The following is a 28,000-nucleotide window of genomic DNA, read 5'->3' on the forward strand; positions in this document are numbered from 1 at the left end:
ATTAATTTTAATATTTTATCAGTAATATTTTTTAAATTTTATTTATTAATTTTCTATTTCTTATTTTTTTAAATTTTTTTAATTAAAAATAATTTATTATTTATTAATCCCTTTTTTTCTAAATTTTTTAGTAAGCTGTTTTTGCTACATGTTTTTTGTTAAACTTATTTATTCAATAATTGTTATTTACTTTTTTGTTAATTTTAGTTGTTATTTTTTTATAATTTTGTTTTTTAACATTTATCAATATTTTTTCAAAATTTATTTATTAATGTGCATCTTTATAATTTCTTTTACTTTTTTGTTTTGTTTTTATTTTTGTCAGTTTTATTTATTATTTATTATTTTTTCATTATTGTATTTTTGTATTTTTTATTGTTATTATTTTCAATATTTACAAATAATATTTTTTTAATTTTATTTATTAATATACAGCTTTTTTAATTTTTCGTTTATTAATTTATTTTCAATTTTTTAAATATTTTATTTATTTATTTTTGCCTCTATATAATACTTATATACATTGGCAATCATTACATGCTAATAACTGCTTACCGTTAAAAATTCTGCACAGTATTCGACTATCCGTTAGAATACGGGAAAAAAGCACTCTTCTATTAATTATCAATATTTAATCAAACTACGCTTTAAATATGTATGCTTATATGTATGTATGTATATCGGGTGCATTTATTCATAAAATATATGTTTATTATTTAATTCTTTTTTGGTTTTATTTCGATGTTTACTGTCTTGCTTACAAACTAGTTTTGCCTAAATCAGCGCAAAAAAAAAGTTTAAATATTACTATTATTAATTAATTTTTTTAATGGTTTTCTTCAAGAATAAAGAATTCATTATGTATAATTAATATAGCATTATTTTTTTTTTTTTTGTTTTTTGTTTTAATTAATTTTAGTATTATATTAACAATTAAAGCTTTGCAAATTTCAATTCAATTGTTTACCTTTATAATTTATTTCACTTTAATTAACATAAATGCTAAAAAAATTGCATTTTACCTACAATAAGTTTTATAAGAGATACAAAAAAAAATTGCTTTGCAAGTATTTGCATGAAAATGCTTTTTGAAAAGCACAAATAATGAATAACAATTAATAAAATTTGAGTTTCAGCTTAAAATAGCATAACAGTACTTATTAGTTCTTAATTAAAAACTCCAATTCTTACCTCACAAGGCGTGTTTTGTTTTTGTTTTTTGTTTTTGTTTTTTCAATTTAAGTGTTTTACTCTTTCGATTTTCATTTAAATAGTTAATTCAGCAAATAAGTATTACACATGTTGTTTCCTTAATTTTTTCATTTTACTTTGCTAACCTTTTTGTTGTTATTTTACGTATTTACACAAATTATTGATACGCCTAACTTAACTGTATAAGAGCCGTAAAAGCTTAAAAGCTTTCTTTATTCACCTATTGGTTTGCTTACATTTAAAAAATATACTTGTGTGTATGTATGTATGTAGGGTATACATATGTATGTATGTAATTCTCTTGAATTATTTACTAATTTTATCGGGGGCTCCGCACGCAAGTCGTTACCGGCTTAAACTTAGTAAATATTATTGAGTATTTTGTAGCAATCAATTTGTTTGCATGTATTATGTACTTGTATATATATATATATATATGTGTTTGTGTGCATGTAGGGTTAATTTGTTGTTGCTGTGCTGCTTAGAAAAATAAATATATGTGTACATGTACAAATTACCTAATTTTACTTCTTTTTCAAGCCTTTGAGTTGATAAAGTTCGTATGTATGTATGTATGTATGCATGTATATGTGTGCAAATTTTAGTTTGTGTTAATCGTACATTTGACCCTTTTACCCCGCTAAACTAAAATGGCTAACAGTTGCAGTGCATCCAAAAATAAGAAAATTATGCCTCAGATATGCGTTCGTGTGTGTGTGTGTATGTACATTAGGGTGACAGTCATTTCCCAAGTTGCTGTTTTGATCCAAAAAACAGAATTTAACGCTAAGATGCTCCTTATTTTCAATTTAAACCAATAATTTTACTTTCCCACACACTTTACGAGGGATTGTTTGATCGCTTGCATTAAATTTAACTCACAAGAAAATAAGCACGACTCAGAAACTATAATATTCTAAATTTCCCGCTCAACAAAAAGTTCTTAATAATTTTTTCAATAAAAATACTTATTTCAAAGTTATAGGCAGTTAAAGTTATGCATCGAATGTATTTCATTCATACAGTACACCATGCTGTATGAGTAACACAGAATGTAGAAATCACTCATTTATTCAAGTAATTTATACATTCTGTGTTACTCATCCGACATGGTGTCGTCCATTTTGTATGGCAACTTCACCATATATGCTATAGTGATTCGATATTGGCGATTCCGATAACTGAGCAGCTTTTTGGGGAGAAAACAGCTTGAGCATAATTTCAGATCGATATTTCAAAACCTAAGGAATTAATTCGTATATATACAGACAGACAAACAGGCGCATATCACTAAATCGATTTTGCTCACCATGCTGATCATTTAGCTATATATTTTGTAGGGTCTCTGGCGTTTTATTAATATATCCTTAATATACCCTCTTCAGGGTATAAAAATCAACTTGAAAAATAACGGACACCCTAATGTATATTCATGCTTGTAAGCACCGTTGTTCATACATTTACTTGCCCATTGCAACTACTAACTGTATATTTATCTATGCATATTTGTTTGTAAAATTTCTTCAATTTTCTTTGGTACTTCTTCTGCTTGCTGGCCGAATGCCAGTGCACTTATGCTTGTGTGTGTGTGTGTTTACATAAAATACTTAAGGATGTGCTATGTGTGGTAGTAATAGTTAATGTATGTATGTATAATTTATTGCTAAGTATTTGATAATATTTTACGATTTGTTGTTGTTTTCCTTTTATTTGTTTAGAGTAATTTTTTGGCTTTCAGATGCAGTTAGTAATTGTAGTAAGTACTGGTAATTGTAGTATAACTATGTCATTTCGTTTAGGTATATCATGTATATATAGGTTTGTATGTACGTTAATTATTTGCCACTATTTATATGTAGTATATATATATATATATGTATATATAAGTATATGTATGTATATTGTATATGTTTGTATCAATTATGATATATATGATTGCATAGTATGTGTATATATATACATATATTGATTAAATACCATTTGTGTGTATGTATGGCTGTGTGTGTGCTTTAAAAACGCACATAGACAACGGTACATTTCCTGCTATGTATTTACTTAGATAGATTCTCTATCGTTTAGCGAGCTGTTCTATAGTTTACAGTTTCGGATATATACAGATACAGTTATAGGTAGATATATTTGTAGATTTTGTCAATGTATAGCGATATATGATTTTTAATAAAAATATTAAATAATATTAAAAATTAATACATACATAGTGTGTTGCGTTAGATAAAAATATGAAAATTTAAAAATCTGCATTTCAGGAAATTTTCCGGATAACAAATCAATATTGTTATATTAAAATTGGTTTCAAAAAATAAAAAAAATTAAAAAAAAATTAAAAATATTAAAAAAATATAAAAAAAAAATAAGAAAAAAAAATACACAAGAATCACATTTTAACTGTATATAATTAAAGCAAGCTACCTACATTAGATACAAAAATAATATGGCACATTATTATAGAAAATTTTGTTTAAAAAATCAAGAAATATTTTTTTTTTAATTTTACCAATTTTTGTGCAAACAGCTGCAACACACTATATACATATGTGCATATGTATTATATACGAGTATATACAAATTTATATATGTTTGTCTAGTATTTTCAGCGAAATTTTATTGAAATTTTGTTGTTTTATGAAATTTCCAAACGACTTGAGTTAAACAATAGTTAGGATTTGACGAAGAAAAAAGTACAGCAGATTTTGATATGTATGTTTATAAGTGTGTGTGTATGTGTCTTGATGTTAGTGAGTTCTTCGATGAATTTTAAGTCAAAAGTTAAACTAGAAATTACTAAGAAATCATATTTATCAATATTTAAGCTTTGTTTAAAAGTAAAGTTATAATTGGAGAAAATTTTTAAATTTTTTCCACACTATAGACACGCGTTAATACATATTTGAAGCTAATTTACAGCTTTCCCAGAAGTTAAAACTTTTCTTAAAAACCAACCACTTAGCCCAATTTTGAATACAGCGTCAAGCACGTGTAGTAAATCTAAGAAATATGGCATCCTCTTGCAAAATAATAGAATTATTAATTTTTTTTGAGTATCAAGTTGGAAAAATGGCGCACGACGAACGTTATTGTAACCGAAAAGTTTATAGCGTTTGGATTAAACTTTATTATTTACTTGATTATATATAAATAAAGTGAGAAAGAGAGGGCAATTGACTAAATAACTCTTTCATGTTTATTCCTTAAAAATGTCACGCGCCTATAAGTATGCCTTAAAATGCTTAACTAATATGAGGTGCTGTGAAAAAAGTGAACTTGTGGAACAAAAATATTTTTTTTGGTATAATAATGTATTGATGTAAGCATTAATAAATAAATTAAATATGTAAGTATTAATAATTACACTAATTATGTATTTTTGAAAAATAGTTAAAAAACCTCTTTAAATTTGTTTTAAATATTCTGAAAACCATAAAAGAAACTCTTCTTATATCTCACAAAAAGAGAGAAAAGGGCAGAAATAGGCGGATGACTGAGCAAATATCTCTTTCATGTTTATCCTCGCCTATAAGTATGCCTTAATGTATAATAATATGAACTTGTGGAACAAAAATATTGATTGCATGATTTTCTTGGTACAATAACGTGTTAATGTACTAAGTATCAATCATTAAGTTATATATGTATTGTTTTTAAAAATTTTGAAAATCATAGGAGAAACTCTTCATAGATCTCGCAAAAAGAGAGAAAAGGGCAGAAATAGACGTATGACTGATCAAACATCTCTTTCAAGTTTATGCTCGCCTAAAGGTATGCCTTAAAATATAATAATATGAACATTTGGAACAAAAATATTGATTGCATAATTTTACTGATATAAAAATGTATTAATATAATTATTAATTGTTAAATAAAATATTAAAAAACAAATTTTTGGAAATTTAATTATTGAATAAAATATTTAGAAAAAATATTTAGAAAAATTTAGAATAATCTCTACTTAAATCTTGGATATGGCTCCACATAAATATTATTCAAGTGGATTTAAATTGATGGCACAGTTTTTCAGTAGTTTTGTAAACGAAATTGTTGGTTTTTTGACTGAAAGGCGCTCTATTTTCAGAAAAATAGAAAATAAATTTGAAGAAAAATAGCTTCGACTATCGATTTGAAAGCTCTACAGTTCACGGCAGTCGATTGGCACTATTATATTGTTTTTAATTTTCGGAAAAATTACATCTAAAAAAATAATATTTGTAAACTTTTTTTTTGGAAAAATTGCAACTAAAAAATAATAATATTTGTAAACTTTTTTTTTTGGAAAAATCTCATCTAAAAAATAATAATATTTGTAAAAATTATTTAAAGTGTTAATTTCTATGCTGGAGAAAGCGGAATTCAAAATCTTTGCCGGCTTGCGCTCTGCAATAAAGACTCAATGAAATGACGCTATATATTAATTTTAGTTTCTTGGCGCATTGAGAGCTTGCTTTGAAAAATAAAAATATTTATGAACTTTTAGCAAACTTCTCTGCAAGTACATATGTAGATCAATGTATTTTTCACGCATTTTTTCTTTACGTGCACTTCCTTCACCACTCGGTGTGCAAAAATTATTTTGTATTTCTATGTAATTGTGAAATGGCCCCTGAAAATCTCTTTGGTTTGCTCTAATAAATCTTAACAACATATATGAAAATTTACAAATGCACTCTACATGCAGCTATATGCAGTATATATAATGTATATATGTATATACATATATAGGTATATACACCTATAATGCTTAAATAATTGTGTAATATGCACTTGATTAGCCTAAATTACTATTAAATATAAATAAATAGCTAAAATATGTAACATTTGAGTATAAGTTAAAATTGTTTTGTTTTTAAAGCTAATTTGAAGTGAATTCAAAACGAGTATAATTGTCAACAAGCTTGCCCGAGTGCCGCTGGCGCTTTTACCAACACTTGCATTTTCCGGTAAGGCGCAAGTTGGGCTTTCAACGCGGCCATTCATTCACTAACTCCAACAACACCGTTACTTCTGCTAAGCGCAGTTGACGCGTGAAGACGTTACGCTACACGCTGACAGCCTTACATGAGTTGACATTTCTCCTTGGCACCGGCTGCTCCCTCGCCGTTTTCCGGTATAGCACCATTACTCTCTTTGACCTTCTTCTCCTTCTTCTGCTTCTTATGCTTTTTGACATCCAACTGCAGCGACACTATGCGCGACTTTTCCATGTTGAGCAGCTCCTGTATGGTACGAATGTATACACACACATAATTACATATAGGCGAATACATGAAACGGTTTGGGTAAGTACACACGTGTCATAATGTCTTTCGACCAAATTAGCATAATTTCATTTTCAATATTGCCGAAAACATACGCACGCAACGCTAATAGCAAGCGCACATACACTTGAACATACCTATGTGTGTATGTATATACAGACATGCGGTGTGCCGGTGCTGCCGACAACAACACTTTGTTCACATATTTCCACGCATTCATTTTGCCATTTGGCACTTACCTGAAATAATTCGGTGACGTTGTGATTGGTTTTGGCCGATGTCTCCATAAACGATATGCCCCAGGCGGTGGCCTGTGCCTGCCCCTCGGCTTGTGTCACCTCACGTAGCTCAGTGCTTTCATCGTTCTTATTGCCCACCAACATCACCGGTATATTGACTACGTCCGGCCCCTTTGCATGAGTAAAATTTTGGAAATGAGAAATTTCAAGTTAGCGCAAATGACATTAGCTATTTGCAATACACATATACACACACACATACATACACATGACGCACTTAATTAAAGTAGCAATTATTGGCAATTACCTTAAGGTCTTTAATATTCTGCCAAATTGGTCGCAGCTCCTCTAAACTCTGCTTGGAGCACACCGAATAGACCAATATGAACGCGTGACCCTTGGTTATCGACAGTCTTTGCATAGCCGGAAATTGGTGTGAGCCTGTTGTGTCCGTTATTTGCAGTGTGCAAATATTTTTATTGCAACTAATCACCTGATGGAAATGAGTTGTGAGCATGAGCGAAATGGTAATTGAGAACTTGTTTTTTTTTTATTCGAAAGTAATTTAAGCCCAATATCTTAGCGCTATAATTGTAAAATATCGCAAATGTGTATTTTATGTGAACTAATGCATTTTTAATTATATGCTGGTACCTATGTATATACATATGTATGTATGTAGATAAAGTGAGTGCAGTATAAATGTCTAATATAATATAAATGGATGAGCATTAGTCATCCGTCGATAGAGTCATTTAAATAAGCTTTACAGCTCTCCGAAAGGATGACTGAAATGAATGCAATACACTTGAGTTCTTAATTTGTTCCATTGAGCACTTTGCATTGTTATTGGCTGACCTACAAGAGCGAATTGTGATTTATATCACTCATACGCCACGTTGTCTGCGGTGTGCCTGAAAGTTACTTATACGCCATGCACATACATGAATTTGCTTTCAGAGCTCAATAATAATACAATGCCAAAAATATTATTTTGCTAACAAATAAATAGGGATTGATGCCAAAGAATGGTGAGTTGGACTAAAAGTCAATTTTTTTACTTTTATGTTAATGTCAATAATAAGAATTAAAAAAAATATTAGATCAGGATCGATAATTTTTGAAAAAAAAATTATAATACTATGATAAAATTATTAGACAAAGAGGAGAATATCACCAACAATGAAAGGAAACATTATTTATAGGCGATCTGAAAACGGGTGGTTAAATTTTTAAGAGTGAAATATCTCGATTTCCGGAAAAACTAGAAGGAAAAATATTAAATGGCAAAGTTGTGGTTAATAAAAGGTTTCAATTTTCACGTATACTCAAACTTAAAAGAAAATTTTATATAATCGAGTTTTTATTTTTTTATTGTTACTTTGTTATTTAAACTTAATATCGGAGCCTAATTTTCAATCGAAAATCAAAAAGTCAAAATATCGTTTTTTTATTAAGGTGTTACATGGCTTTACGTATTTCAAAAAATCTAATTTTTTATTGTCTAATTAAATTCTACAACACCTCCAGAAAATTGTTCTAAATGTGTTGATCCGAGTAATAGTTTCAGAGATACAGCCTCGAGAACTTGTGTCCTCGAGTCTAGCTAGGCTAAGTGCGCCGTCTTTAAACGCGTTTTTCTCAAAACTGCGTTTTTGAAGTCGGTTGGCAAGATTTCTCGAGAACTACTCAACCGATCTTCTTGAAAATTTACACAGGTCTTTGAGATGCAGTTTAGTAGTGGCTCTACACATCTCATTAGGCAGTGTGAGACATATGTATATTAAGTGAAATTTTGGGAACAAAGTGGAACAAATCACATTCGAATGCGGCTTTCTTAGTAACATTTGGAGCCTTTTAAAAAGGAGAAAGTGGATTTTGTGTGTCGATTCATCACTATAGATGAGACTTGGCTCTATCACCAAGAAAAAAATCCTTTTTCATTTTCTGGATTCTCACTTCTGGGATGGGATTCACAGATTGGAGGATCGTTGGAGCAAGTGTATTAATGTTTAGAGAGATTATACTGAACAATAAAGTGTATTTTGAATCAATAAAATGCTTGAAATAATCGAATCTTTGTGGCAATAATTCGGCTCTGCTGTGTGGCACGTAGAACCCTATTGGGCGCACCAGATGTTGTCAAGATCAACTTGTTCCAATTGCGACCATAAAAAGTTGGTTATTATCGATCTATACCGCACGCCGTTGACAATAACAGTAATGGTGTCACCAGCTTCATTTCGAAAGAAGTTCGCACCGATGATTCCACCAGACCAAAAACCAGACCAAACTGTCAATTTAGGTGAATGTAATCGTCGTTCATAAATAATTTGTGGATTTTCTGCGCACCAGAATTGACAGGTTTTGCTTATTTACCGCAACATTCGAATAAAAGTGAAGCTCATCGGAGAATATGATATTCTTAAAAAAGTCGTTATCGTTTTGAAGTTGTTCCAAGGCAAAATCTGTAAATTCAGGATGTGTACGGTGATTCAACGGCTTCAGTTCTTGAGTAATTTTATTTGGATGCAAGCGCAAATCCTTTTTCAAAATTTGCCAGGTTGTTGTTTGAAACAGTCTCAATTCTTGTGAAAGGCTTGAAATCGACAAATTGCGGTCTTCAGCAACATTTGCCCGAACGGCAGCAATATTTTCATGACTTCGAGCGGTTTTTTATAAGATTTAAAAATCATTATGCAGTATTTAAAAAAAATATATATATATATCAGGGTGTAAAATGCGTTTGCCTTGGGATAGTCTTAGACAGCAAACTGCTACGGCAGCATAAAGTGTAAGAAAGAGTGAAGAAAGCTGGCAATGCTTTATATGCGTGTAGGCAGATGCTCGGCACAACAGGAAGAGAGCCCCCATCCTCTCTCATGCACTGGTGCTACACAGCTATTGTAAGACCAATTCCACGGTGCAGTAGTGTGGTGGACAGGCGTACGAAAATCCATCTATCGGAAGCCATTGGAAGAGGTTCAAAGGTTCGCAGCGCTGTGCTTAACAGGAGCTTTAAGAACAACTCCAACGGCGGCTCTTGAACTGGTTCTAAACTTCTTACCTACAGACCTCTACGCTGAAAACTGCGCAGCAAAATCGGCGGGACGACTACTGGCTGCAGGAAAATTTTCATATAGAATCTTTGGCTATGGCGGCTGGGCAAATACCGACTACATGATTCCACTTTACAACTGGGAAAGAAGGTTCACAGTAAACATAGAAAAAAATGGCTCGTGTAAAGGTATACTCAACAGTCTAAACATCTATCTAATATTTGGGCATAGCTCGGTGGGTCATGGCGGCTGGGCAAACACCAACTACATGATTCCTCTTTACTACTGGAAAAGAAGGTTGAAAGTAAACATAGAAAAAGGTGGCTGGTGTAAAGGTATGCGCAACAGTCTAAACATCTATACGGATGGATTGAAAATGGACGATGTAGTTGGTGCGGGAATATGCTGTCCAGAGTTAGGCATAAGATAAGCTTTCAAGTTGCCAGACCACTGCAGTATACTTCAAGCTGATTTTTTTTTTAGTGCAAAAGCCGCAGAACTAGCTTCTAATGCATCTGCAGGCAATTCCAGAGTCAACATCTACGTAGACAGCTAAGCAGCAATCAAGGCAGTAACCTCGTATCGCTTATCGGCCAAAAGTGTTTTGGGTAGTAGGGCGGCAGTAGAAAGTATTGCCAGAAGAAAGCAACTTCACTTCTACTGGGTTCCAGACCACAAAGGCATCAAGGGTAATGAAATAGTGGACGAAATAGAAATAAAATAGAATAGTGTACGGCTAACATCCGAAAACGTGATCAACATTGGGAAACTCATGCATGATCTATACTGCTATCTCGACAGAAGCATGGCAAAGAAAATCAAAATCCGATGGAGCGAACCCCCTGCGTGCAAAACTGCAAAAGTCATGTGCAAACGGTAGATTGGAAGTATACAAAACTCCTATTGGCAATCGATAGAAGAGACTTTAGGGATATGATGGAATACTAACTGGTCACTGTCTGGTGGCGACACACGCCTGTAGAATGGGGCTGACGGATCGAGAAGAGTAGGGCACTAGGGAAACAATGGAGCATCTCTTGTGCACTTGTCCCGCATTGGCACGATTACGCTGTAAGCTTCTGGAGTCCCCACGGTATGATACACTGGAGGAAGTATCGATAGTGAGGCCACAGAGTCTGTTAAAATTTGCGTCAAACGCAGGCATTCTAAAAGATGCCTACTGCTCATAAACCTAGCAACTGAACTCCATCTGGTATCGCAAGGGACCAAACTGGTCTGTGCGTGTTTTATTGGCCTACCAGATTAACCTAACCAAAACATGTGTTTTTTATTAACGAATTTCCGGTTTAATGTTCAGCGTAAATTTTGTAAACTCTTTGAATTTATTCCATTCATATGTGCAATTATAAATAAAACATATTTATTTGCAACTAATTAGTTTGCAATATTATTCTATATCATTTCACATGAGCAATCACAAGCTCTATATTTAGTGTCATTTGGGCACAAACCTAATTAGTTTCCTCTCAAAAGTGGTTAATTAGACAAACAGTCACATTTCGCTCCAAGTGATTGTAACATGGTATACAAATTAAAAATAAATATTCGCTTTATATAGAAACCGAAGAGTTCCAAAATATTTATGTTCGCTAAAAATAAACCAAATCAAAGCCTACAGAAGACTGCAACAACATGCGTAGGTGTGTTTATTTGTTTGTTTACAGTAAATTAACTAATGCCATTTAAAGCAGCAATGTGCCGCAAATAACACGAAAAAAAGAAAAACAAAATAAAACATTGGCTTCGCTTACACCGAAGCTAGAATACCCTTCTCAAATAAAAACAAATTTTCATACAGAACTTGATTTGGATCGATCAGTTTGTAAGGCAGATACATGCTGTAATGGAGCGATCTGTACTATTATCTTGGGAAATATCAATGTCAAACTTCTTTATGATATCTTGTCAAATAAAAAAGTTTTCCCTAGAAGCACTTGATTCTGATCGCTCAGTTTTTAAGGCAGCTATATTCGATTCAATATCGGCTGTTGCGACAAGTGAGCACCTTCTTGGCGAGAAAAAAACGTTTCGAAAACTTCAGATCGATATCTAAAAAACTGATGAACCAGTTCGCGTATATGCAAAAGATAGACGGACATGACAAACCTCGTGGCATACCCCTCTTCAGGGTATAATTAGTAAATAACCATTCAAACAAAAATATTGAATTAAAAAGTATATTTTTCAAAACTTTAGTTTTAATACAATTTTTGATCATTTTGCCAATACTTATTCAAAAGAAATTGATTAAATGAGAAAATGATTACTTAAATAATTGAATTGTATGATGAATACTACCAGTTTCTGCTTTCGTCAGATAATATTTTAATTATGCCTTTTTAATTAAAACTGTGCGTTTAATAAGAATTTTTGATTCGCTCTTAGATCAATCGAGTGTATAGCAAATCAAATCTTCAAAGATTTCATTTAACTCAATGAAAATCCATACGGCTCCTCTATTGGCTGAAGTCTGCATTGCTCGCTATCTCACTGTTTGTGGCTTACTGGGTGCTGCTTTTATGCCGCACAAAAGCTTCACCTACGCAGATCTATGAATAATGTATTGACGAGTCGATTATGCTCATTCGCAGATAGTTTTGTGTGTAGGTATATATGTACATGTGAGTACAATACAACCGCGATACAAGGAACTCTAATATAAAATAAAATACTTAAAGAAAATCAGGTGAGTTTATAATATAACATGAAATTAGTTAATTCAAAAGTAAGTAATGCGTAAGAGGATACTACTCTAAATTCAAGAAGACTTTCTATTATTTTAAATCAATTGGCAATACTGAGAAAAAATATATCAAATAAGCAATAACTAATATATAAAAGTCGAAGTAACACTTGGTCCCGTTTCACTTTACAAAATTAAGTCTTAACGATAGTTAAAATTGTTTGCCAATTTTTTATGGACAGCTTTAATATGTATTCATAAGTTTCGTATCACCATCCAAAGTGCTTAAGCTTTACATCCAACAGTCTGTTATTAAAAATAGGAAGCATTCGATGACCACCTACCTACATCTCCTGATTTGATTCCCCAAAATATATGTATATTCATATAATATTTAATCAAAGAGCAAAGTATAAACTACAAAAAATCTTCCTTAAATATCCCTTTACCGCTCGAGAGATAATTTGGCTGTGCCTAATTAGCCACCCACTTGATAATTTCTAAAAACATTAAATCAAGCTATCTCAAATTTCAAAGGCGGTGGTTTTTTTATCCCAAACAGGAAAGATAAGGTTTGTCATGAAGTTGGTAAAACTAAAAAAGAAACTTCGGAGACCTTATAAAGTATTTAGGTATATAAATTAGTGGCATGACGTTAGTACATTGTGACAAAAAAAGCAGCTAGAAATTGTAATTAAATTCACCGGGTAAAGTTGGTAGGACTGTTCGTAATTACTATGCCGAATATGAGCGCGATCTGTCAACCAGTTTGCCTACAGCACCTGCTTAAGTCGGTACACCTAAGTAGTGCGTTGTAATTATTACATTGGATAAAAATATCGAACAAAGAATTTGTCTCAAATTTTGTATTTTTAACTAAATGCCGTGTGCGGAATCATTGCGAATGTTGGAAAAGGCTTACGGTGATACAAAGCCTTCAAAGACGCTCGAGAAATCGTTGAAGACATGCCTCGACCTGGACAACCTTCGAACTCTTGAACTGATGATAGTATTAAAAAAGTGCAGTGAAGGATATGGTGCTTGAAAATCATCAGGCAAGTGTTAGAGAGATGGCTAGAGAGCTCGATATCTCTTGCGGGTCCATTCAAATGATTTTGGTGAATATTTTGGGTATAAATCGCGTTCTTGCTCGACTCGTACGGATAAAGTTGATTTTTTTTTCAAAAAGAGTACCGTAAACAGGTCTCTTTGGACATGCTTGGTCATGCGAATTCTGATTTTACAGATATGAAGAGTATTATAACCGTCGTTGAGGCATGGGCTTATGAGTTTGACAAGCAAACAAGTTAACAATTATCGGAATGGAACCCGTTTTCCGTCGAACGAAAAAGGAGCTGACGGCCATTCCAAAAAGTTTTTCGAGGACTGAAAGAATCGCTGACATAAGTGTATAACATCTGGTGGAAACTATTTTTAAGGCGACAAAATAAATATTGATGAATAATTAAATAGTTTGCGTTTATATACAATTTCCGGGTACATTTTCCCACTGCACAATGTATAGTTATTTCATATACGTACATATACGTGAACTAGTCTCTCAGTTTTTAAGATATCGATTTGGTATGTTTCCGGCGACTCTTTCTCCCCAAGAAACTGCTCATTTGTCAGAGCCGCCGACCATTGATCTTATTATATCTATCTTATAGCTGCCATAGAAGATGACCGGTCAAAATCAAATGCTTGTGTGGAAAACTTTTTTATTTCACGAGCTATCTTCATTTGATATGGTAACGCTATATTCTTTGAATATATTCGAATCGTCCACTGTGACATATAAGTGCCATACAAACTGATCGATCCAAATTAAGGAAAAGTCTCGTAAACGATCTTTTTTCCCTTATTCCGTTAGCATAATTTGACTTGAAAGTTTTATTTTTTAATATCAAACAACGCGACTGGAACCAACAACCATATGTATGCATACTTTTTTACAACAATAATATTTTCGAAAATCTCAATTTCCTTGTACAAGCGTCTACTGTCATCACTTAAACACATATATTTAATGTGTGGAGATACTTCTTTCGCGCCGCATGTAAACGTATGCATGATTGCACCTATTAAAATGGTTTAAATTAAATTCTATGCGTGCACGTTGCGTGTGCTGGCTTATTTATAACCGAACAATTCGGAGCCAGGCTGACGGTTCCCACTCAGTATCACGCTACATACATACATGTTCATATGTATGTATGTATTTAAGTTAATACATATGTATATAACTGTATACAGTCATGCTTTTGCCATATTTCACCGTTAAAGAAGATAATCGATTCGAGTGTTAAACGCTGCGTGTTTCATAGCTTTGCTTGCTTGTGTGCCATTGTACCAGTGTGTGTGTGTGAGTAAATGGCAGTCAATCAGCAAAACAAAGAATTAAATAAACAACTTGTTGAGGCTCAGTGTTTTCACACAAGATTTGTGCACAGGCCTCGATAGTTATATACTGATTTATAGTATATGGAGATATGTGATCAAATTGAAAGGTGAATTTTTAATTTACATTACGATTGTTTTTCGAATTGGTAACTTTTTCTCTGTAAGTTGGTAATACTGTTAGTGACATCTATGCTAAATTTCATCTTAAAATATTGACCACTCCGAGCACACCGTTTTGACTCAATTGAGGATATAAAAGCTGAATCGAAGAAGGCGATGGAGGATTTTTCCAAGCGCTATGATGATTGGAAAATTCGTTGGCATAAGTGTATTGCAGCGGGAGAGGATTACTTTGAAAGAGATGAAATGGACAAAATTCACCTTTCAATTTGATCACAGTAGTACGTATACTTGTTTTCAACTGACAACTGAGACAACTCTTTAAATTGACATTTAAATATGCATTTATGTAAGCGACTAAACGCAGAATCATATACCAAGCGCGTAATCGGAATTTCAAAATAAATTTTAGCAAAGCAATTGTAAAAAGGAACTTCGACAGCATGAAAAGAACTTGCCTCTATGTCGCTATGTCTAAACTTGGTATTCCCGCAAAACTAATACGGCTGTGTAAGTTGACGTTAAGCTAGACTAAAAGCTCCGTCAGTATCGGGAAGGACCTCTCCGAGCCGTTCGATACTAAACGTGGTTTCAGAAAAGATGTCTTCCTATCATGTGACTTCCTCAACCTATTGGACGAGGGCAAAACGAAATATCTCCTGTTATCAAACAAACAGTTGTCGCACTCGCGAATTGGCTTCCACGTCACTGTTGACAGTCAAAACTTTGAAGTCGTAAATAATTTCGTCTATCTTGGAACCAGTAATAACAGCAACTACAATGTCAGCCTGGAAGTCCAACGCAGAATCACTCTTGCCAACAGGTGCTACTTCGGACTGAGGCAATTGAGAAGTATAGTCCACTTCCGACGAACAAAGACCAAACTCTACAAGTCGCTCATCTTTCCTGTCTTGCTATATTGTGTGGAGGCATGGACAGTGACATCATCTGATGAGTCGTCGTTAAGAGTGTTCGAGAAAAAAGCTTTGCGAAAGATTTATAGTCCTTTGCGCATTGGCCACGGCGAATATCGCATTTGATGGAAGGATTTGATGGTACGAAATATACGTCGACATTGACATAGTTCAGCGAATCAAGAGACAGCGACTGCGCTGGCTAGATCATGTTGTCGGATGGAAGAGAACACTCCAGCTGTTAAGGTTTTCGATTCAGTACTCGCCGATCGAAGCAGAGAAATAGGAAGACCACCATTCCGTTGGAGAAATCGGGTGGAGAAGGACCTGGCTGCACTTGGTATCTCGAATTGGCGTCAACTTTCGAAAAGAAGAAACGACTGGCGCGCTGTTGTTAAATCGACTATAACCACGTAAGCGGTGTCTACACCAGTAAAGAAGAAGTATTTTAAAAATCGCTCCCTTTAGATAAAAGGTTTTATTGGACTTAATTAGAAATTTAAACGTTTGCAGTTTAAGCATTCAATGTTCAAAAGTAAATAATTTAAGGTCTTTTGGGTGAAATTCGAAATTTAAAGTATTTTTTAAGCGACGAAGACAATTTTCTTCGAAAAATCATCTTCTCAGATGATGTTCGTTTCTGGCTTAATGGTTTCATAAAGGAATAAAGTTGTCACTATTGAGGTGAATCAAATTCTCGTGTGGTTCAGAAAACGCCAAAATTTTACGGTCATCATCAGGTTTTATTTCTTTCGAAGTGAGGCAGAAAATACTATCAACGGCGAACGTTAAGTTGATCGATGTTGATCGACTTTTTTCCCTTTATTTGATGGACGACTTCTATTTTCTGCAAGAAGTGTGCCACGCCTCATGTTTGACGTCTAAACATGGACACTTTGCGTGAAAAAGTTTGGCGACTCGGTAATTTCTAGAGATGGTCCACTTCTAGATTGTTTTTTCTGTCTCTTTTCTTAAGCCAAAAGTTTAAGCTAATTCATCAGCAACACTCAAGGAGCTCGAAGACAACATTTAGCTCAGTATAGCGGAAATTCCAGCCGAAATGCTACACCGGGTCATCAAAAATTGGCGTAAACGCGTACAGATATGCAAACGAAACGGTGGTAACCGCCAAATAAAAAAGTTTTCCATACAAAGACTTGATTTTTATCGTACAGTTTGCATAGCAACTATATGCTGTAGCCCGATATCGGTGGTTCCGACAAATGAGCAGCTTATTGCGGAGAAAAAGGTGAGGGAAGAATATCAGATCAGTATTTATTTATAGTTTCTCCGAAGTTTCCTTCTGGGTGCTTCAAAACTAAAATTCCCTGTTTAGGATATAAAAATAATAATAATAATTTTGAGCCCATAAGTTTTGATAAAACAAGTTATATTCCTGTAAAAAGTTTAGTTCAAGAAAACTGCTTTATAAAGCCGGTACTCCACAATTATGTCAGGAACGACGCTGTATGACAGAAGCGAAATCATATACAAAAGCCCTATGATGTCCTCCCTCATATAATAAATTTTGTTAATTTAGCTAAGGTATGCTATGACAATCACTGGAAGTTTCCTCCAACAAAAAAAAAGTAATTTAGTTATATTATTTATAGCACTCCAACATTTGACACGGTCTGTCTTGAAGAACAGCTTGTAGAACTTGTGCCTGATGGCTATAAATATAATTTCTTCCTTTTTTTCTGAATTAACATCTTATTTAATACTCCATACACTCGGCTAGACGGACAACCAATTATATTACCAAAATCGCATTTCGTGTCGATGTGAAGAATAGATAATAGAAGAGTTGACAGATACTTGGCTCAAGTTTTGAAAAAAATGCTGCTGATACCAAAACGTGGCTTGATTATGGTCATTAAGGCTCTGCGGAACGAGAATTGGCAACTGGCAGTTGACTATATAAGTTTCGAATAGGTCGCTTGGTAAGCAGAAAACAACAAAAAGGAGTAAATGAGATCGATAAAGATTTTTTTTTGCCTCCATCTCTGCTACATTAACCTCGTCTGCTTCCAGCGACACTTTCTTGTTCCCAGACTTCAATAAAATTCTCGTTAAAAAGAAATTTGACGAATGAGAACAGGCAGCCGTCCTATTTTGAAGAAAAGGACCAATAATCCTACATAAATGGTGTCGAAAAGATTAACTAAACTGTGCGCGCAAACCGATAAATATGTGTTTCCTAGATTATGTACAACTTTCCTAAATTCGCGTGAAGTTTGATATCCATATGTCAAGTAAAATGTACTTTGCATAATTTTGTAAAAGATGCGAAAATGTTAAAGAAACAGTTCTTGGGAATCATCTTGATGGCATCAGATAGTTAGCAGGGCACCTCAACATCTCTCATGGATCGACGCAACGATCTCTAGAGATGCCTCACAACGTAGCTGCAGACCGAGGTTTACGAAAATAATGTCGAAACTGAATATAAATGTCTATGACCATCGTCAACACATTTCATAAATTTTGGACTGAGTACGTAGTTCAGAAGTAAATTCCTCTTATGGCAAATTAAAATCACACACAAAGTGTCTCATTATGTTTAATAAACCTGGGGGAGGCATACTATATACAATGAATGCAGTAGATGAGGCGAAATTTGCGATGTGGGAGCCACACCGTCAAAAAGTTACATTCTATTTATTTCTGCATTGCAAGAAAAACAAAGTGTCCGTTTTTCGAAAATTGCTTCATTTTGATTACGAAACTCTATACTCGTATATTTTAGGTATTTTAAAAACTTTAAGAATGAACCAGATCAATTCGTTCATTAGTTCGACTTAAGGTGTTACGTGGATTTTGATGGCCGAAAAATGTCTATTTTCACCAATTTATGTTTTTCATACAGTAAATTAAAGAAGTTTTCATACAAAATTTGTGGAAAATCTGCCATTGACAGCTGGTCAAAACGTCAACCGTCCAAAAACGTCTACTAGCGATGATCTACCTTAGAGACGAAGGATTCATTTAAAATCAAAAAAAAAAAAATCAAGTTTCATCGGTAGTAGATGAGTATAGGTCGTGATTAATCAAAGGATATAGAAAAAATAATAATTTTGTCAAAGTTGCGAAAAGACAGTATAATTTTAGGTATCATTTTTAGCACAAATTGCCTTGAAAAAATCAGTTGTAGTCGAAAAAAACTCCTTAGTTAAATCAGAGGTCATCCTATTTAGAAGAAGTCGGAAAAAGGTCGCTTGACTAGTTTCTGATAAATCTTTGAAAGCGATGATTCGAGAAAAGCAGGATTAAATATGAAAGTAGCGGACTGGTCTATTTTGAAGTCCCGCTCACCCAAAGCTTCTATTTGCTAAACTTTTATTGAGATTGCCTTGAAACTTTGGGTATTCTAGTCATAGTATTTAAAAAAAAAACATAAAAAAAAACAATTTTTGAAATTTCAAAACCCACGTAACCACTTAAGAAAGGACTGCAATGTGTTATTTACACATTATATTGTGTTTCAAATATAAATATTGTGCAATATTAGGAAACAATACACAGATTAAAAAAAAATATATATATATTTTTGCACTTTTTACCGTTATAAATAAATGTTGTGGAAATCATTTACCTGCCGATAGGTGTCCTCAATGGTCGGTATGTACGTTTCGCGGAAGGTGCCCCTAATAAAACGTAAGACCAGCGAGCTCTTACCCACACCACCGGCACCAAACACAACAACACGATAGTCATTGCTCTGTTCGGGCATGGCGCGGGTCACTTGGTTCTTTTGTTCCGTATTTTTGGGGGGTTCCTTTCCTTTATCGGCCATCGTGACAACTGCTCAGATGCTGAGTTACAATTCGACTAGCGATGCGGTAGTTTGCCAAAGGCAATAGTTGTTGGTGTCGGTGAAGGCGTTGAGGCGTTGAGACGTTGTACAACGGGAGTTTCGAAAAGCTTTTGTGAAAGTAAAGCAAGTATCGCCCGTGTTTGCTTGCTTTCTTTCTGCTTTATAAAACACTGTTTGCTTTCAATAATTTACTTAAATTACTTTTTAATAAAATTATTTACTATGTTTCTGTTGTTCTTATACACGCTTTAAATTTGTTCACTTCAGCTAATGCTTGCCATCTTTTGAATTCTAAAAAGAAATTACAATGAAAATAATAATTTTTTTATACATTTTTTTTTCCATAATTGTTGAAACACTTTGTTCACAATTTGCACGCCTGTTGCCAATTGATATTTTATATTTCGATAAGCGCTCATTTTTATTTTGATTTTTCGTAAAATATTAATTTAAATTTATCTACAACGAATGTGTTTGCGCTTATTTCACTTCACACCAGCTAAATGATTACACTTCACCGCTTACAATGGACACTTAAGCATTGCGTGTGATTGTCGTGCGCTTTCGGTGAGTTCGGTCGTCTCACTAATTCACTTCCACACTCTGGATTCACGCAAAGTGTCCGCATGCAATTGGCGAAACATTGAAACTTACATGATTACATACAAAATACGATAAATATACATAAAAGCGCTTATGTGTGTGTGCATGTGTGCTTGTGTTTGTAAGCCAACACAGCCGGCTGCCAACTGTAGGGACGAGCCTGCGCTCCTGTGTTCCAGCACGGCTATGTACATACATAGTTGCGTGCTCGTTGTGTGTGTTTTGTGTGTAGGAAGACACGCTTTGCCAACAACAACAACAACCGCAACCGAAGCCAACTAGTGTACGACCACAGCGCTGTCACTGATACTGGCTGCTCTGACACACTGCCGCCGCAGTCCTTATGCCAGTTGCCAAATGCTCATGCATGGTCGTGTCGCCAACTGCTAATCATATCTCCAAGGGTTTGAATTTTGGTTTTGCATTACAAGTTCGGTTCGAAATCACAAATTAAGTTGTTTAGCTTGTGAGTGCTGTGGTTGACAACCCCTTACTGTTTTACATAGTGTATTTATAGTCACATATGCGCATATTGCATTAGATATATTGATATCCGTTAATATGTAATGTGGCTTTAAAATGCATTTTTCGCATTGATTTCACAATTATTTTGCATCTCAAATAAAATTGAAATTGAGTCTTAGTTTAACTCCGAATCTTCAGATATTTAGCAAACTAACTACCATCAAAGGTAGATAGATTTCTGGCAGCAGTTCTTCAACAACTTACCCTCAATTTAGTTATTAGCTTAAAATATTTTTGAAATTTTTTTCAAATTAAACTTCGAACCCAAGAAGAATGGAGTAGTGGCTGCGCCCGACAGAAGATACCATTATCTAATGTGATAATTTTGTTTAATGTGATCAAGCAGGCTTATCCAGATGTTGCTTTAGCAAGAAGTAGTGTGTTTCGGTGAAACCAGGCCTTTTTGGAGGGCCGGAAAAGGGGTCACTGGTGAAGACCGGAAAAATTAGCAAATCCAAAGTGAGAACGATGTTCATTGTTTTTTTTGACATCATAGGCATCATCCACCATGAATTTGTTCCTGCTGGACAAACCATCAACGCCAAATTTTACGTGGAAGTCCTCAAGGGATTTAAACAAGGGGTCAATCGGGTGCGACAAGACATCGCAGTCGATTGGAAGTTGCACCACGACAACGCCCCTGCTCACATCTAATCAAGGCTGACATCTCAACGCTTCCGCAGCCGCCCTGTAGCCCAGATGAGACATGCCGGACTTTTTTGCTTCCTTGCCTGAAAATGCCGATGAAAGGCAAGTATTTTGAGACGAGAGAGGGGATCTAAGTAGCATACACCTTTACTCTGAAGACTACTCCCTAGAATGTCGTCCCTGACGTCTTCAATGCTTGGAAATCACGCTGGCAGCGCTGCATCGACGCAGAAGGAGCATATTTTGAAAGCTTTTTAAAGAAGTGTAGCGATTGGTTCAATAATTTTTTTTAAATCGACTCAGTCCTATTACTTTCCGGACCCTTCAATACTGTGAGCAAAATATATTAAAACTTTTTCATTTCGTTTCCGTTCGTCGAAATGTTTTTTCTCTAGATTGAAATGACATCTGTGCCAAATATCCCATCAAAAAAGACATTAGTATTTAATATACGCTTGCCTTTCTGAAGTAAATAAAGTGCATTCGGCGATTTTTACGATTAATGAAATTATTCAACAAAGAAGTTCCACTAAATTTTGTGTGCGGAATCAAATTTCTGTAGTTAAAACGTTCAGAATATTCGAAAAGGCCTTTGGTGATAATTGTTTGTCGCGAGCAAGTGTTTATGATGGGCACAAATTATTCATGGAGGGTCGAAAGCGCGTTGACGATGAACCACGTACAAGACTGCCATCAACATCAACTGTTGATCAACACGTCAATAAAATAAAGTAATTGGTGTTTGGGAATCGACGAATAACAAATAGGGATCTTACTGGCATCGTTGGAATATCGAAAGGCCGAGTAAACCCCATTTTGATAGATCATTCGAGCCTAAGAAACGTGAAAGCACGATTGGGTCCAAATTCACTAATTTTTTTCGAAAAACAGCGTCGCGTTAACGTTTGGGAAACAATGCTTTCTGACTTACAGAATGTCATGAAATATTCTATTACTGACGAAGAGTCTTCAATCTATGCTTACGGCCCGGAAACTGACGATTAATCGGCCGAATATCGTGGCAAAGGTGAGCCGAAGCCGAAAAAAACACATCAAAACAGGTCGAAAAGTAAGATTATGTTGATAGTTTTCTTCGATTATCGAAGTGCGGTGCACACTGAATTCCTTCCGACCGGCCAATCTGTCAACAAGGAACAATTTTTGAATGTTCTGTGTCATTTGCGCGAAGCTATTCGTAAAAAGAGGCCGGAATTATGGGCCGACAACTTTTGGTTTTTCCTCCACGATAATGCACTGTCGCATACTGCATTGATTCTTCGTTAGTTTTTCGTGAAATCCAATCGTGCCGCAACCAGAGTATTCGCCTGATTTAGTTCTATGTGATTTCTGGCTATTCAGCAAACTCAAACGATCGCTCCGTGGAAAACGTTTTGAGTCAATTGAAAATATATCATATATGTCAGTGTGACTGCTTTAGAGGCTTCAAAAAATCGATTTTTTGGGAAGGAAAGAAATAATTGATTCAAGCGAAATTTCTATGGTTTATAGTTATATATTTAAACATCATTCATAAATTTGTTGGATGCGAAGTCCTTTATATTCTGCCTTTGGGAAGCAATTGCCCGATGCACCTCCCATGCGCATTCGTCGGACGGCGGGCAGGATGCAGTTCGCAATTTTTATCGGAAACAAAAAATTCAAAGAGATTCATACTTTTTAATAATTTATCTTCTAGTTAAACTAAAAAACTTTCAAAAAAAGTGTAAAATTTTACATTTTTTTTTTAATTAAATAAAAGTGGTTTTTGACCAAAAAAAAATTACTTTAGGTTGTTTAAAAATATGTTCAAACTTGACTTTTCGTAGTTTTTTTTAGTTTAAATGGAGGATAATTTAATGCCAAAGGTAATTAACTTTGCCCCAATTTCATACGACGTTTAGTTTTTTTCTATCCTGCCCGCCAATTAAGAAAAATCGAGAAATCACGCGTCAAAGTTTTCGCTTTTTGCCCAAGCGCTCATATATCTGCTAGACGCTCGGTCACTATTTCCCTTCTAGCTTCGACAATAATTCGAATTTCCATTTATAACTTTGGGGACATATTCTTAGACTATTTTTAAAGAGATTTAAGAAAAAAAAATTCGATTTTTTGAGGCTGCTAAAGCAGGCTCCCCCCTTAAGCCATGTCCGTCGTCTTGTCTGTATATACGCAAACTAATCCCTCGATTTTCGAGATTTTAATCTGATCATTTCGAGCACGTTTATTTCTTTCCAAGAAGCTGTAGATTTGTTGAAACTGCCGATATCGGACTACTATATGATATAGCTGCCATATAAACTGATCCATCCAAACGAAGCCTTTGTATGGAAAACTTTTTATTTAACAAGATATCTGCACGAAACTTCACAACAACATTATCTTCCAACGCAACCTATAATCTTCGATAAAACCAGATTGGACTACTAAAGTATACAACTGTCCGCTCAAAATCCAGTTCTTGCATAGCAAACGTTTTAAACGACAAGATATATTCACTTAACCTTAGCATGGCTTATTGTTCAAGGCAACGGTATAATCTCCGAAATGTTGTTTAGATTTGACACTATAGCATAAAGCTGCCTTAGCTTGAACGATCAATAAACAAGTTTTTATATGGAAAACTTTTTTTTATTTATGAAGGATATTTTCTTTCTGCTTTGATTTGTTTTCTTGTTATTTATTGATATAATTCCTTTATTATTATTATTTTTTTTTTTGGTGCGATATAATTAATTCCATATTATTAGCTAATCTCCGAAGAAATTGTTTGGAACGAGTCACTATGGCATTGTAGCTGTCATACCAGCTGACCAATCAAAATCAAGTTCTTGTAAAGAATCCTTTGTGAAGGATATTATAGCCTCGGTGCAACCAAACTCAATGTTTTTCTTGTTTTTTTTTGTTTTCGTTTTCAACTACTTTCTGTTATTGATATATTATGTACTAAAAATTGTTTGATTATTTATTTAGAGATAATATATTTTCTTAATTTTATAAAACTTTTAAATTCTTTTTTATTTTATTTTGTTGTATTAGATTTAATTATATATTTATAATAAAATTAAATAATTAAATTTCTTATTTCATTATTTTATTTATGTGAGATACATTTTTTTATTTTTATTTTTTTTTTTTTTTTTGTTATATATACATATGTACAGATGCGCGCAACTAATTAACAGCGCCAGTAGGAAAAATCCAAATCGGTTGATATTTTTATTTCCGAAAAAAAAATTTTGTATTGTTAAAGATAAATTGTGTACATATATTTAGTTATTTTTTTTTTTTTGTTATAAAGAGCTTTTATAAAATAAAGGCATTTTCTCACTTCAAAGTCAAAAATAGGTCGTGCAACTAATTAACAACGCTTTCTTTTTTTTTTGGAAAAATTATTTTATTTCTGGTTTATAGTTAATATTTGTTTGCAAACCCATTACTGTCAATCACGGCTTGATATCTAAGAGGCATTGACTCTACTAAACTTTGACAAGATGTCCATTGGAATATTATTCCATTATGGTTTAACCTTTTCAGATAATTCCTGGAAATTCCTAACTTTATGGGAACGAATTCTTTTCTTCAAATATGTCCAACGATTTTCGATTAAGTTTAAGTCCGGGATGCATGAAAGCCAGCCTAATAGAAGCACCTTGTTTTCCTCAAACCATTGTTTTGTACCACGCGCAGTATGTTTCAAGTCGTTATCTTGCTGGTAAATTCACGTTACGGGCATATTGTTATCAGGATGTGGTAACATTGCGTTGTCCATGATTGCAACGTATTTGAACTGGTCTATGCGCCCATTTATTTTACAAATAGGCCCAACACCTCATCACGATAATGGCACCCCAAGTCATTATGCAACCGCCACCATGTTTTAAAGTTAGCCTAGTGTATTTGGGGTCCAACTCCTTGCATCGAGGCCTGCGGACATAAGTTTTTCCCTCTGAATAAATCCAAATAGGACTTGCTTTCATCGAAAAATACTACTCTTTTCCACTATTTTGCTGTCCAATGGCGGTATTTCTTTGCAAACTCTAAGCGGCTCCTTTGATTGCGTTCAGAGAGTAATGGCTTCATACTTGAAACTCTTCCAAAGAGTCTTACCTCGCATAAACGTCTTTTTACGGTAACTACAGATAGTGCATCTGGGGTTTCTCCAAAAATTGCAACTCGAATTTGTTTTGCCGTCTTGTGGGGATCCTTTTTTGAATCGCGGATAATTAACTCGTCCTTCCGAAGAGTAGATTTTCGACCTCTCTTCTTTCTTGGAACTTGTTTTGTCATTTTATTCTTGTTGAAATACCTAACTGCATTAATTAAAAGCCAGCCGCTTGGGGAAATTTAGGGTCTCTTCAATGTCTCCATAAGATTTCCCATCCTTGTACATCTGTACGATAACAGCCCTAGTGTCCTTATCACAAGACTTGTGCTTACTCATTTTTATTCACTAAAATTATTTAATTTCTTAATAGTAACGTACACTTTGCTAATTATATTTTTACTCACTATTACATAAAAGACCTCAACCATTTCAGAATAACGGGATTTTTTCAAAAAAATTTGTCAGTTAAATCTGACCATACTTTCATAGAAGATAATTCAAAATAAAATTATATTTTTACCTTTAAAAATTTTACAGAAATCGTCATTTAATTTATTAATTTATAGGGACAAGTCGTTGTTAATTAGTTGCACGCATCTGTACATATGTCACAGTTTTTTTTTGTTTATTATTATTTGTTCTTCACAATAATATATTTCCTTCCATTGTTATATTGAGCACTAAATGTTTTGATTATGATTATTTTTCATTAAAGCATTGATAAATAATTATTTAATTATTAAGTCGAGCTCAATAGTTCTGCCAGCAAAAGTGCTCTGGCTGTCAACACATTTACCGTAAATATTGCTTTGCTGCTTCAGATTCAGCTTCAGCTTCACCTTACTCCTAAAAGCTCACTACGACAAGCACTTTATTGCACTGATTTCCCACGAAATGACAGCTGATAGCGGGTGTCTTTGCGTGGTGTTTGTGTTAGATAAATATTGTTGTTATTGTTTTTACAGTTGTAGTGGTGATGGGCAGAGAACCCCACTTTATAGCACCTAATGCTTAGGAAAGTGGCATTAATCGTGGGTTAAGGTTGGCTCTTAACACACACACACACGCGCAAACAAATCGCCATAATAATACAAATGCCTTTGAATGGGCGTTAGTGTGTGTGTATGTGTTTATTTTTCGTATGTATTTGTTGGGTGAGTGGGGTGTTGGTTGGCGTTGCCGAGGAACACAGAAAGTAAATACGCATACGCTGGACTATTGCGGCAGGCCAGGCGGTGGCGGCGTGTTCGATAGCGTTGGATGCGGGGGTTTAGAGAGTTACTGCGCGATTATGAGACTTAAGTAGGAGTATTAATTACACACGCAAATGCGTGGCCGTTGGTAATGAAGAAATGCACCTAGTAAATGTCACACTTCGCACAGAGCGCAATCACCGGAACCACCCCTATAACTAAGCAACAATGCGTGTGTGTGTGTGTAGGTGTGTGTGTGTTGTGCTGCCACGCGCTGTACCCTTGAAGTTGGCACCGCATCGAGAGTTGAAGGTGACAAAAGAATCCATGCCTAATGCACTTTTCTCTCATATTATGACCACCTTCTTGGCTTTTCAAGGTTTGTACGGTTGCTGCGCTCCAAAGCGGGCGTGTTTGTTTATGTGTCTGTACAAGTGTGCGTGTATGCTTTGTGGGTGTTTAGTGAGTGACTTTTGCTAGTAGAGAAAATTGAAATGAACCAATTACATTATAAATAATGTGTCGAGTCCATTGTGTATGTATGTATATATGTACATATGAAAATGTGTTAAATTAATATGCAAACTTGTTTATCATGCCGCACATTAGCAGCTTGCAGATTTCAGCTTTCAGCTGACGTATATACGCCTAAAAGTTGACTCGATTAATTTTTCTTTTGTCGATTTGTTCGTTTATTCGTTTGTTCCGAGATTCACAACCGACACACGGCGAAAAATTCGTTGTTCACAATTCGTTTGGGCCACATTTTCGAGTAATTTAACGATTTTACGTTGTCGGCGATTACGAGGAAGAAACAATTTCGTTGTTTTGTGCTTTTGTGTTCGTTCGAAAAACAGAAAATGTATGAAGTTAAAAACAATAGATTTTTAATTTCAACAACGACGATGAGGAAAAGTACAACACACACGATACGCGTACGAAACGGGAAGAAGCAGCAAGAAATTGCATTCTCTGTTTGACACATTTATTGGTTTGTTTTTAGGCGCAGAGCAAATGAAATATCCCACCTGTGTCGAAACTGTTATACATTGAGGGAACTTTGTGTATGGCATTGCCAGCAGCAAGTGTATGCTGTTGGAGGAGAAAAACAAATAGTTAAATTTAGCAGATCATATGTTATGAAAAATATGCTTAACTAGTTGATGTCAAAATTATGGATTCATTCTT

At 34.3% G+C, this 28,000-nt stretch overlaps 1 protein-coding gene across 4 annotated transcripts; it reads right to left on the minus strand.

The window, feature by feature from the left end:
• Window positions 1–582: 582 nt before the first annotated feature.
• Window positions 583–27,983, minus strand: LOC126750987 (GTP-binding protein Di-Ras2). Of its 4 annotated transcripts, XR_007665835.1 has the most exons (6): window positions 27,399–27,983; window positions 19,517–20,029; window positions 7,029–7,214; window positions 6,722–6,892; window positions 5,489–6,440; window positions 583–5,440 (listed from the first exon to the last, which is right to left on the minus strand). XR_007665835.1 is itself a non-coding variant. In XM_050460872.1 (5 exons), exons 2-5 carry the CDS (start codon window positions 19,715–19,717, stop codon window positions 6,279–6,281), a joined length of 720 nt encoding a protein of 239 aa, XP_050316829.1. In that variant the 5' UTR covers window positions 19,718–20,029; window positions 27,417–27,983; the 3' UTR covers window positions 583–6,278. The 4 variants fall into 4 exon arrangements, 3 of the variants coding, with proteins under 3 accessions (XP_050316829.1, XP_050316828.1, XP_050316830.1); XM_050460872.1 differs by having other exon boundaries at window positions 583–6,440; window positions 27,417–27,983; XM_050460871.1 differs by having other exon boundaries at window positions 583–6,440.
• Between the last annotated feature and the right edge of the window lie 17 nt (window positions 27,984–28,000).

This window comes from Bactrocera neohumeralis, chromosome 2 (assembly GCF_024586455.1).
Source record: "Bactrocera neohumeralis isolate Rockhampton chromosome 2, APGP_CSIRO_Bneo_wtdbg2-racon-allhic-juicebox.fasta_v2, whole genome shotgun sequence".
In the NCBI taxonomy this organism is placed as follows: domain Eukaryota; kingdom Metazoa; phylum Arthropoda; class Insecta; order Diptera; family Tephritidae; genus Bactrocera; species Bactrocera neohumeralis.